General features: G+C 51.7%; 1 protein-coding gene across 2 annotated transcripts in view; it reads right to left on the minus strand.

The window, feature by feature from the left end:
* cadm4 (cell adhesion molecule 4) overlaps nucleotides 1-13,241 on the minus strand; it is a 378,687-nt gene that overhangs the window by 263,978 nt on the left and 101,468 nt on the right. For both annotated transcript variants that reach the window (XM_086004004.1, XM_086004006.1), the window contains exon 2: nucleotides 4,867-5,013. In XM_086004004.1, coding sequence (XP_085860130.1) covers nucleotides 4,867-5,013 — 147 coding nt within the window. The remainder of the gene's footprint in view (nucleotides 1-4,866; nucleotides 5,014-13,241) is intronic.

Consider the following 13,241-nt stretch of genomic DNA (forward strand, 5'->3'; position numbering starts at 1 on the left):
GAGCAAGCAAGCCGGGATGCTTCACGCCAGGTTTCATCAGCGGGGTTCCCCGCAGGCATGTTTAGCGTGGGGAACCCTTGAAAATAGCAAGGGCCCCTTAAAATGGCATTAAACATGCCAATAATTGGTGATTAGGGTCCCGACGGCCAGTCCCGCCAGCGGCGGGCGGGACTGAATCGGCTCGCAGAGAAACGGCGGTCCGAAAGTCAGACGGGGCGGGGAATCAGGCGGGTGGGGGGGTCGCAACCCCCTATTTCGGCGATACTCGGCCCCCGCCCGCCTGAAAACCCGCCCGACGGCTGGCAGAAAATTGGGGCCAAAGTATTTGTTTAATGTCTCTGCCATTTCCTTATTGCCCATTATAACTTCTCCTGTCTCTGCCTCTAATGGGCCCACGTTTACTTTCACTAATCTCTTCCTCTTTACGTACATACCTATAGAAACGTTTACAATCTGTTTTTATGTTTCTTGCTAATTTACTCTCATATTCTTCTTTCTGTTTCCATATCAATTTCTTGGTCCTCCTTTGCTGAATTCTAACATCCTCCCAATCCTCAGGCTTACTGCTCTTTTTGGCAACATTAAAAGCCTCTTCCTTTGATCTAATACTATCTTTAACGTCTCTTGTTAGCCACGGTTGGACCTCATTTCCTGTGGGGTTTTTGTGCCTTAAAGGAATGTATATTTGTTGTAAATTATGTATTAATTCTTTAAATGCTAGCAATTGCTTGTCTACTATCATAACTTTTTATGTAGTTTCCCAATCTACCTTAGCCAACTCGCCCCTCATACCTACATAATTTGCTTTGTTTAGATTTAAGACCCTAATTTTGGATTTAACTAAATCACATTCAAACTCAATATAAAATTCTATCATATTATGGTCACTCTTCCCTAAAGGCCCCTTTACTATAAGGTTATTAATTAACCCTTTCTCATTGCACAATACTAGATCTAAAATAGTCTGTTCCCTAGTTGGTTCCTCAACATACTGATCTAGAAAACTATCTTGCATACATTCCATGAATTCGTCCTCCACACTATTACTGCAAATTTGGTTTGCCCAGTCTATACGTAGATTAAAGTCCCCCCGATTACTGTATTACACTTGTTACATGCGCCTCTAATTTCCTGATTTATACTCTGATGTACAGGTTTGATCCTGAAGCACTCCTGCATTTATAAAGTGGGGCCAGCATTGTAAATTCAACTTCGTTGCATGATGTGTGTTGTAACTCTAATGTAGCTCAGGGAGATACCAAACAAATCCGAAACTGACTGGGACCTACACCATTTTTTTAAATGGTGAGAGATTGGGAAATGTTGGTGTTCAGAGGGACCTGGGTGTCGTTGTACACGAATCACTGAAAGTTAACATGCAGGTAGAGCAAACAATTGGAAAGCAAATGGTATGTTGGCCTTCATTACAAGAGGATTTGAGTATAAGAGTAAAGGGCCTAGAAATTGGGGTGAGGCGCCAAACTGGTGCCAAGATCGCCTGGGCGCAGATTTTTGCGCAGCGTTCAGAGCAGCAGCGATCGTCAGATATTCAGCCTCAGTGCCGCTAGAGGGAGACGGGGCGAGGCTCGAGGCGCTCCGCGTCCCTCTTAGGGCGCTGAAAGTGAATTTCGCAGCGCAACGTGCCACAGCGCCACACGCTGCGGCACGGCACGCTGCGGTACTGCAGGCCTTCCTCCCATTGCTAAGGGGGAGGGGCCTGCAGCAGCGCGAACCCCGATCGCGAGTGCCGGCAAAAGAGCCCGGCACCGTGGAGAAGTGCCGGGCTCTCGGGATCTGGAGATCTGGAGGCCGGGGACGGAGGTGCTGGCAGGCGGCCGCCGAAAAAACCAGCCGCCCCGCACCTCCACCTTAACTTGCGCCTCTGCCGGCGCAGTAAGGCCCCGTGAACCGGGTGCGGGTAGTGAATGGTGCAACAGCGGCGTTCGCTACCAAATATTGCGATCGGGGCGCGAATGGGGCGCTGCGCACACCAATGACGTCATTGGTGGCGGCGCAGCGCAACAGGCTAACGCCACCATTAGCGCCCCTGCTGAATATCGCGGGAGGCGCAGCCAGTGGCGCTACAGCCACTGACTGCCTCTTTAGACGCTAACAGGTGGCGCTACTCACCCAATTTCTCCCCCAAGATGTCTTACTGCAATTATATAGGGCCCTGGTGAGACCACACCTGGAGTATTGTCCACAGTTTAGGTCTCCTTACCTAAGGAAAGATATACTTGTCATAAATACCGTGGCAACAAGAGCAGGTCAGAGGCTGGGTATTCTGCGGCGAGTGTCTCACCTCCTGACTCCCCAAAGCCTTTCCACCATCTACAAGGCACGAGTCAGGAGTGTGATGGAATACTCTCCCCTTGCCCGGATGAGTGCAGCTCCAACAACACTCAAGAAACTCGACACCATCCAGGACAAAGCAGCCCACTTGATCGGCACCTCATCCACCACCTTAAACATTCACTCCCTCCACCCACCGGCGCACCGTGGCTGCAGTGTGTACCATCTACAAGATGCACAGCAGCAACTCGCCAAGGCTTCTTCGGCAGCACCTCCCGAACCCGCCACCTCTTCCACCTAGAAGGACAAGGGCAGCAGGCGCATGGGAACACCACCACCTCCAAGGTCCCCTCCAAGTCACACACCATCCTGACTTGGGAGTATATCGGCCGATCCTTCATCGTCGCTGGGTCAAAATCCTGGCACTCCCTCCCTAACAGCACTGTGGGAGCACCTTCACCACACGGACTGCAGCGGTTCAAGAAGGCGGCTCACCACCACCTCCTCAAGGGCAATTAGGGATGGGCAATAAATGCCGGCATTGCCATGAACAAATTAAAAAAAAGAGAGTACAACGAAGGTTCACCAGCCTGATTCCTGGGATGGGGGGATTGTCCTATGAGGAGAGATTGAGTAGACTGGGCCTATATTCTCCGGAGTTTAGAAGAATGAGAGGTGATCTCATTGAAACATACAAAATTCTGACAGGGCTTGACAGGGTAGATGCAGGGATGAAGTTTTCCCTGGCTGGAGAGTCTAGAACCAGGGGTCACAGTCTCAGGATAAGGGCTCGGCCATTTAGGACTGAGATGAGGAGGAATTTCTTCACTCAGAGGGCGGTGAATCTTTGAAATTCTCTACCCCAGAGGGCTGTGAAAGCTGAGTCTTTGAGTATAATGAAGGCTGAGATCGATAGACTTTTGGACTCGAGGGGAATCGAGGGATATGGAGATCGGGCAGCAAAGTGGAGATGAGGTCGATGATCAGTCATGATCTCATTGAATGGCGGAGCAGGCTTGAGGTGCGGAATGGCCGACTCCTGCTCCTATTTCTGATGTTCTTCCGTTTGTACACTGCAAATCCAATATTGTTTGTGGCACAGAACTGTAAAATCTGATATTAAATACAACACAGCAACATATTCTGTGCTGTAAATGATAAGATTCTATATAGCTGGCGGATCTGTGTTGCAAATCCAACATGTTAGATTTGTAATTTCGGAGCTGGTTGGGTTTTCAACGCTTGGAATGTGTAGGATCTGTAAGACGAGACCCTTCAATTGGCTGACGGTCCACTGGCCCCGTGCTAACAGCGACAGAATTATTGGGGAAGGAAAAATAGAGACAGACTCCCATTTCTCCAGCGCCTTTCACCACCTCAGGACGTCCCAAAGCGCTTCACAGCCAATGAAGTACTTTTTTTGAAGTGTGGTCATTGTTGTAATGTAGGAAATGCAGCAGCCAATTTGCGCACAGCAAGATCCCACAAACAGCAATGTGATAATGACCAGATCATCTATTATAGTGATGTTGATTGAGGGATAAATATTGGACACCGGGGAGAACTCCCCCCTGCTCTTCTTCGAAATAGTGCCATAGGATTTTTTACTTCCATCTGAGTGAGCAGACGGGGCATCGGTTTAACGTTTCATCTGAAAACCGGCACCTCCGACAGTGCAGCGCTCCCTCAGTACTGCCCCTCCAACAGTGTGGCGCGCCCTCAGTACCGCCTCTCCGACAGTGCGGCGCTCCCTCAGTACTGCCCCTCCAACAGTGTGGTGCGCCCTCAGTACCGCCTCTCCGACAGTGCGGCGCTCCCTCAGTACTGACCCTCCGACAGTGCGGCGCTCCCTCAGTACTGCCCCTCCGACAGTGCGGCGCTCCCTCAGTACTGACCCTCCGACAGTGCGGCGCTCCTTCAGTACTGACCCTCCGACAGTGCAGCACTCCCTCAGTACTGACCCTCCGACAGTGTGGCGCTCCCTCAGTACTGACCCTCCGACAGTGCGGCGCTCCCTCAGTACTGCCCCTCCGACAGTGCAGCGCTCCCTCAGTACTGCCCCTCCGACAGTGCGGCGCTCCCTCAGTACTGCCCCTCCGACAGTGCGGCACTCCCTCAGTACTGCCCCTCCGACAGTGCGGCGCTCCCTCAGTACCGCCCCTCCGACAGTGCGGCACTCCCTCAGTACTGCCCCTCCGACAGTGCGGCGCTCCCTCAGTACCGCCCCTCCGACAGTGCGGCGCTCCCTCAGTACTGCCCCTCCGACAGTGCGGCGCTCCCTCAGTACTGCCCCTCCGACAGTGCGGCGCTCCCTCAGTACTGTCACCGGGGAGTGTCGGCCTGGATTTTGCGCTCAAGTCTCTGGAGTGGGACTTGAACCCACGACCTTCTGACTCAGAAGTGAGAGAGCTGCCCACTGAGCCACGGCCGACGTCTTGGTTTAGATCGGCGCTCTCCGCTTCGACCGCTGCCATCCTCCCGCACGCCCAACGCCCCACAAAATATCGCGCCCACGAACCGCAACTCCCTGTCCCCCCAGGTCCCGCTAACGACAACGCGGCCAGAGCAGGATACCTCGCGTGCCATTGAAGAAGAGCGTCTGCCGGTATGGGTTCTGGATCACCACGATGGAACCGTCATAGCTGTGCAGCTTGCAGGCGATCTCCGCCGTCTCTCCCTCCATCACTGTCACGTTCTCCGCCTGCACCACCTGGCTCCGAGCTGTCGAGGGGAAAAAGCAGAATGAAGCCTCCATTAGGCGACGGTTCCGAGAAGCATCTCACGACCAGGGTCGGGGTGTCTGCGGACCAGGGGAGTAAACCAGCCACAATGATCAAAAGTAACACGCTCGCGCGCACATTTTCTGTCTGACCGTTTTACCAACAAACATACAAACAGGTTGGCGTTCACGTGGATACGCAGCAAGATTATGGAGATCATGGGACCACGAACAACAGCTTCTTATTTTGCTAATCAGAAATGCCATGGGTCAGACCTGGATCTCCAATTGGGTCAAATTGGCCACAACTGGATCCCCAACGAGCCAGATTCCTCACATGTGGATTCCCAATGGGCCAAGATGGCCACAACTGGCTCCCCAATGGGCCAGGTGAGCCTGGAGGCTAACGTTACGGACAACCAATGGCCCAGATCTGACCCACGAGGATCTGAATCTTTTGATACCCTTCCTTGCACCCCTGAAGGTGCCGACTCCCAGCCAGGGGTACAGACCCCGCCACGTGTCCGAGTACCCGGGCAGTGAATGCCAGGTGCGCCAGCTGAGGGGAACCGCGGAGGATCCCGTTCCTCAGGCCAAGGCGCATACAAGGCTCCGGGGCGGGGGGCGGGGGGAGGAGGGGAAGGGGGTGGTTGCCACTAGATGGTGATCAGGAACAGGATCGTGGCTCATCTCTTTCAGCCCGCTCCCTAACCAAAGGTCAGAGGCCAGTGTGTATCATCTACAAGATGCACTGCAGCAACTCGCCAAGGCTTCTTTGGCAGCACCTCCCAAACCCGCGACCTCTTCCACCTCGAAGGACAAGGGCAGCAGGCGCATGGGAACACCACCACCTCCAAGTTCCCCTCTAAGTCACACACCATCCTGACTTGGAAATATATCGGCCGTTCCTTCATCGTCACTGGGTCAAAATCCTGGAACTCCCTCCCTAACAGCACTGTGGGAGCACCTTCACCACACGGACTGCAGCGGTTCAAGAAGGCGGCTCACCACCACCTTCTCAAGGGGCAATTAGGGATGGGCAATAAATGCTGGGCCTTCTAAGCGACGCCCACATCCCATAAAAACGAATACAAACATTTTTAATAATCGGTTGAGGTCAATAGAGTCACAAGGACGATTGCAGAACTGAGAGGTTATAACTATCAGGAAAGATTGAACAGGCGGGGGCTCTTTTCTCTAGAAAAGAGAAGGCTGAGGGGTGACCTGATGGAGGTCTTTAAGATTATGAAGGGGTTCGATAGGGTAAACGTAGAGAAGATGTTTCCACTTGTGGGGGAGACCAGAACTAGGGGCCATCAATATAAGAGAGTCACTGATAAATCCAATAGGGAATTCAGGAGAAACTTCTTCACCCAGAGATTGGTGAGAATGGGGAACTCGCTACCACAGGGAGTGGTTGAGGCGAAGAGCAGAGATACATTTCAGGGGAAGCTTGATAAACACACAAGGGAGAAAGGAATAGAAGGATATGGTGATGGGGTGAGATGAAGAGGGGTGGGAGGAGGCTGGTGTTGATGGGGTGAGATGAAGAGGAGTGGGAGGAGGCTGGTGTTGATGGAGTGAGATGAAGAGGGGTGGGAGGAGGCTGGTGTTGATGGGGTGAGATGAAGAGGGGTGGGAGGAGGCTGGTGTTGATGGGGTGAGATGAAGAGGGGTGGGAGGAGGCTGGTGTTGATGGGGTGAGATGAAGAGGGGTGGGAGGAGGCTGGTGTTGATGGGGTGAGATGAAGAGGGGTGGGAGGAGGCTGGTGTTGATGGGGTGAGATGAAGAGGGGTGGGAGGAGGCTGGTGTTGATGGGGTGAGATGAAGAGGGGTGGGAGGAGGCTGGTGTTGATGGGGTGAGATGAAGAGGGATGGGAGGAGGCTGGTGTTGATGGGGTGAGATGAAGAGGGGTGGGAGGAGGCTGGTGTGGATGGGGTGGGATGAAGAGGGGTGGGCGGAGGCTGGTGTTGATGGGGTGAGATGAAGAGGGGTGGGAGGAGGCTGGTGTTGATGGGGTGAGATGAAGAGGGGTGGGAGGAGGCTGGTGTTGATGGGGTGAGATGAAGAGGGGTGGGAGGAGGCTGGTGTTGATGGGGTGAGATGAAGAGGGGTGGGAGGAGGCTGGTGTTGATGGGGTGAGATGAAGAGGGGTGGGAGGAGGCTGGTGTTGATGGGGTGAGATGAAGAGGGGTGGGAGGAAGCTGGTGTTGACGGGGTGAGATGAAGAGGGTGGGAGGAAGCTGGTGTTGATGGGGTGAGATGAAGAGGGGTGGGAGGAGGCTGGTGTTGATGGGGTGAGATGAAGAGGGGTGGGAGGAGGCTGGTGTGGATGGGGTGAGATGAAGAGGGGTGGGAGGAGGCTGGTGTTGATGGGGTGAGATGAAGAGGGGTGGGAGGAGGCTGGTGTGGATGGGGTGAGATGAAGAGGGGTGGGAGGAGGCTGGTGAGCATAAACACCGGCACGGACCAGATGGGCCGATTGGCCTCTTTCTGTGCTGAAACCGCGGGATGTGTACAAAGGAAAAACAGAAAGGCAGAGTATTATATAAATGGTGCTAGATTGGGAAATGTTGATGTACAGAGGGACCTGGGTGTCCTTGTACACCAGTCACTGAAAGCAAACATGCAGGTGCAGCAAGCAGTTAGGAAGGCAAATGGTATGTTGGCCTTCATTGCAAGAGGATTTGAGTACAGGCGCAAGGATGTCTTACTGCAGTTGTACAGGGCATTGGTGAGACCACACCTGGATTACTGTGTGCAGTTTTGGTCTCCTTACCTAAGAAAGGATATACTTGCCACAGAGGGAGTGCAGCGAAGGTTCACCAGACTGATTCCTGGGATGGCGGGACTGTCGTATGAGGAGAGATTGGGTCGGCTAGGCCTGTATTCACTAGGGTTTAGAAGAATGAGAGGGGATCTCGTGGAAACGTATAAAATTCTGACAGGGCTAGGCAGACTGGATGCAGGGAGGATGTTTCCCCTGGCTGGGGGGGTCTAGAACGAGGGGTCACAGTCTCAGGATACGGGGTAGGACATTTAGGACTGAGATGAGGAGAAATCTCTTCACTCAGAGGGTGGTGAACCTGTTGAATTCTCTACCACAGAAGGCTGTGGAGGCCAAGTCACTGAATATATTTAAGAAGGAGATAGATAGATTTCTAGACACAAAAGGCATCAAGGGGTATGGGGAGAGAGCAGGAATATGGTATTGAGATAGAGGATCAGCCATGATAATAAGAACATAAGAACATAAGAAATAGGAGCAGGAGTAGGCCAATCGGCCCCTCGAGCCTGCTCCGCCATTCAATAAGATCATGGCTGATCTGATCCTAACCGCCAATCTACTAGCACAGAACCATCTCCTGAATCTAACAGAATTAGACACACGAAATAGGAGCAGGATCAGGCTACACGGCCCCTGGGCCCGCTCCGCTACCCACAGGGCCATGACCGATCCGAACCTAGACTCATGTCCAAATTCCTGCCCGCTCCCCATAACCCTTTATTCCCTTTACTTCTAGGAAACTGTCTATTTCTGTTTTAAATTTATGTAATGATGTAGCTTCTACAGCTTTTTGGGGCAGCATATTCCATGGACCTACCACCCTCTGAGTGAAGTAGTTCCTCCTCATCTCAGTTTTGAAAGAGCAGCCCCTTATTCTAAGACTATGCCCCCTAGTTCTAGTTTCACCCATCATTGGGAACATCCTCCCCGCATCCACCCGATCCAACCCCTTCACAATCTTATATGTTTCAATAAGATCGCCTCTCATTCTTCTGAACTCCAATGAGTAGAGTCCCAATCTACTCAACCTCTCCTCATATGTCCATCCCCTCATCCCCGGGATTAACCGAGTGAACCTTCTTTGTACTGAATCGAGAGCAAGTATGTCTTTTCTTAAGTATGGACACCAAAACTGTATGCAGTATTCCAGGTGCGGTCTCACCAATACCTTGTACAACTGAAGCAATACCTCCCTATTTTTATATTCTATGCCCCTAGCAATGAAAGCCAACATTCCATTGGCCTACTTAATCACTTGCTGCACCTGCATACTAACCTTTTGAGTTTCGTGCACCAGGACCCCCAGATCCCTTTGTACTTCAGTACTTTCCAGTTTCTTACCATTAAGATAATAACTTGCTCTATGAGTTTTCCTGCCAAAGTGCATAACCTCACACTTTCCAGTATTGTATTCCATCTGCCAAATCTCTGCCCACTTACTTAGCCTGTTGATGTCCCCTTGCAGGTTTTTTATGTCCTCACTCACTACTTTCCCTCCCATCTTAGTATCATCTGCAAACTTTGATATGTTACACTCAGTCCCCTCCTCCAAATCGTTAATATAGATTGTAAAGAGTTGGGGACCCAGCACTGAAGCCTGTGGAACACCACTAGTTACTGATTGCCAGTCCGAGAATGAACCATTTATCCCAACTCTCTGCCTTCTGTTAGATAGCCAATCCTCTATCCATGCCAGAATATTACCCCCAATCCCGTGATTTTTTATCTTAAGCAATAATCTTTTGTGTGGCACCTTGTCAAATGCCTTTTGGAAGTCTAAATACACTACGTCCACTGGTTCCCCTTTATCCACCCTATATGTTACTTCCTCAAAGAACTCCAGCAAATTTGTCAAACATGACTTCCCCTTCATAAAACCATGCTGACTTTGTCCTATTAAATTATGATTATCCAAGTGTCCTGTTACTGTCTCCTTAATAATGGACTCCAATATTTTACCTACCACAGATGTTAGGCTAACCGGTCTATAGTTTCCAGCCTTCTGTCTACTGCCCTTTTAAATAAGGGAGTTACATTAGCAGTTTTCCAGTCTGCCGGGACCTTTGCTGAGTCCAGGGAGCTTTGGAAAATTATTACCAATGCATCCACAATCCCTACCGCCACTTCCCTCAAGACCCTAGGATGTAAGCCATCAGGTCCAGGTGATTTATCTGCCTTGAGTCCCATTATTTTACCGAGTACCACTTCCTTAGTGATTTTGATCGTGTTTAGCTCCTCCCCCCCTTTCGCCCCCTGTTTGTCCAGTGTTGGGATATTCTTAGTGTCCTCTACTGTAAAGACTGATACAAAATATTCATTCAGTGTTTTTGCCATCTCCATGTTTCCCACCATTAATTTCCCGGTCTCATCCTCTAAGGGACCAACATTTACTTTAGCCACCCTTTTTCTTTTTATATAACTATAAAAACTCTGACTATCTGTTTTTATATTTTTTGCTAATTTACTTTCATAATCTATCTTCATAATGATCATATTGAATGGCGGAGCAGGCTCGAGGGGCCGAACGGCCGACTCCTGCTCCTATTATTCTATGTTGATAGGTCCCACTCTGTATGGATCAGTCCCCTCACCCAGCAGTGTATCTGACCATGAACGTCACAGGCAGGCCAAGGACATTATTACAGCAGGAGGCAGCGAGAGAGCTACTTCAAACAGCAACACCCAATTGGTTGCAAAAAAAAAAACCCAAAGAAATTGTACATGTTGTTCTAAAATTGCACTTTCAGCCTTTCGAAACACCAATACCCCAGCAGCCCCAGGAAGGAATTAATAATGGCCCCATAACTATTCTCCCCATCATCATTTTCTCTGCATTAATGGCGTGTGCTACAACAGGCGACCACGCTCACCTCGTCAGACCTGATCTCCCGGGCCGCCAGGTAGTTCAGTGCCACTCTCTGTAACCCCTTCCAGGCCGGCTTTCGCGTCCCCAGAAAATGACATCTACATCGCAAGAAAGGACTGGCATTTCCCCCCCGCCTCTCGCCAACTCAGGGCGTCTCAAAGAGCTTCACAGACAATCAAGTACTTTCTGAAGTGTGGTCACTGTTGTAATGTAGGAAACGCGGCAGACAACGGCCTCGACAGTCTCAGTTCCTTCCTGTTGTTCGGGGTCCACTCGAGCGACACGCTGGGTGTGCTTTGCAGCCCGTCAGACAGTGATCGCAGCCCTGCCTTCGATCCAGTTCCTTTTCTCTCCAGTTTTGAAGAAGGGTCAAACCCGAAACGTCAACTCAAATTTCTCTCCACGGATGTTGCCTGACTTGCTGAGTTTTTCCAGCATTTTCTGTTGTTATTAGTGATAAATCAGTGGTTGGAGCTGACTTCTATTTCCCTTCGCAGGGCTGTGAATCTCTCAGCGTTACAGGGGCCTCAGTTGGTAAAGCCTGCCCAGCCTGAGCGGAGTGGCTCTGGTCAATGCTGCCGGCAGTACGTGTCCCTGTAATTAGCTGTCACTCGCTGGCAGATGCTCGCGATTAATAACTCAATCATCACATCTTTTATTCAGGCTCGCCTCTGGTGCAGTGTGACAAAGAACCACACAGAGCCCAGGGAGGAGCACGTTCCATACCCTGATCTACCATGGGTGGCTGACCTCAGTTGCATACAGGACAGAAACAGGCCATTCAGCCCATCTGGTCCGTGCCAGTGTTTATGCTCCACCCGAGCCTCCTCCCACCCCACTTCATCTCACCCGTCAACACCAGCCTCCTCCCACCCCTCTTCATCTCACCCCATCAACACCAGCCTCCTCCCACCCTTCTTCATCTCACCCCATCAACACCAGCCTCCTCCCACCCCTCTTCATCTCACCCCATCAACACCAGCCTCCTCCCACCCCTCTTCATCTCACTCCATCAACACCAGCCTCCTCCCACCCCTCTTCATCTCACCCCATCTACACCAGCCTCCTCCCACCCCTCTTCATCTCACCCCTTCAACACCAGCCTCCTCCCACCCCTCTTCATCTCACCCCATCAACACCAGCCTCCTCCCACCCCTCTTCATCTCACCCCTTCAACACCAGCCTCCTCCCACCCCTCTTCATCTCACCCCATCAACACCAGCCTCCTCCCACCCCTCTTCATCTCACCCCATCAACACCAGCCTCCTCCCACCCCTCTTCATCTCACCCCATCAACACCAGCCTCCTCCCACCCTTCTTCATCTCACCCCATCAACACCAGCCTCCTCCCACCCCTCTTCATCTCACCCCATCAACACCAGCCTCCTCCCACCCCTCTTCATCTCACCCCATCAACACCAGCCTCCTCCCACCCCTCTTCATCTCACCCCATCAACACCAGCCTCCTCCCACCCCTCTTCATCTCACCCCATCAACACCAGCCTCCTCCCACCCTTCTTCATCTCACCCCATCAACACCAGCCTCCTCCCACCCCTCTTCATCTCACCCCATCAACACCAGCCTCCTCCCACCCCTCTTCATCTCACCCCATCAACACCAGCCTCCTCCCACCCCTCTTCATCTCACCCCATCAACACCAGCCTCCTCCCACCCCTCTTCATCTCACTCCATCAACACCAGCCTCCTCCCACCCCTCTTCATCTCACTCCATCAACACCAGCCTCCTCCCACCTCTCTTCATCTCACCCCATGTACACCAGCCTCCTCCCACCCCTCTTCATCTCACCCCATGTACACCAGCCTCCTCCCACCCCTCTTCATCTCACCCCATCACCATATCCTTCTATTCCTTTCTCCCTCATGTGTTTATCCAGCTTCACCTTAAATGCATCTCTGCTCTTCGCCTCAACCACTCCCTGTGGTAGCGAGTTCCCCATTCTCATCACTCGCTGGGTAAAGAAGTTTCTCCTGAATTCCCTATTGGATTTATTAATGACTATCTGGGAATCGGGGGGAAAGCTCTCCACTGGCTGGAGTCATACCTAGCACAAAAGAAGATGGTTGTGGTGGCTGAAGGTCAATCATCACAGCCCCAGGACATCGCTGCAGGAGTTCCTCAGGGCAGTGTCCTAGGCCCAACCATCTTCAGCTGCTTCATCAATGACCTTCCCTCCAACACAAGGTCAGAAATGGGGATGTTCGCTGATGACTGCACAGTGTTCAGCGCCATTCACAACTCCTCAGATAATGAAGTAGTCCATGCCCGCATGCAACAAGACCTGGACGACGTTCAGGCTTGGGCTGATAAGTGGCAGCTAACATTCGCGCCACAGAAGTGCCAGGCAATTTGCGCAAGGCAAGCTCCCACAAACAGCAATGTGATAATGACCAGATCATCTGTTTTAGTGATGTTGGTTGAGGGATAAATCTTGGCCCAGGACACCGGGGAGAACTCCACCTGCTCTTCTTCCAAATAGTGGCCGTGGGATCTTTTACGTCCACCTGAGAGGGCAGACGGAGCCTCAGTTTAACGTCTCATCCAAAAGACAGCC

Source organism: Somniosus microcephalus, chromosome 12, assembly GCF_052327205.1.
Source record: "Somniosus microcephalus isolate GS21.2 chromosome 12, FLI_Smic_1.0, whole genome shotgun sequence".
Lineage (NCBI taxonomy): Eukaryota > Metazoa > Chordata > Chondrichthyes > Squaliformes > Somniosidae > Somniosus > Somniosus microcephalus.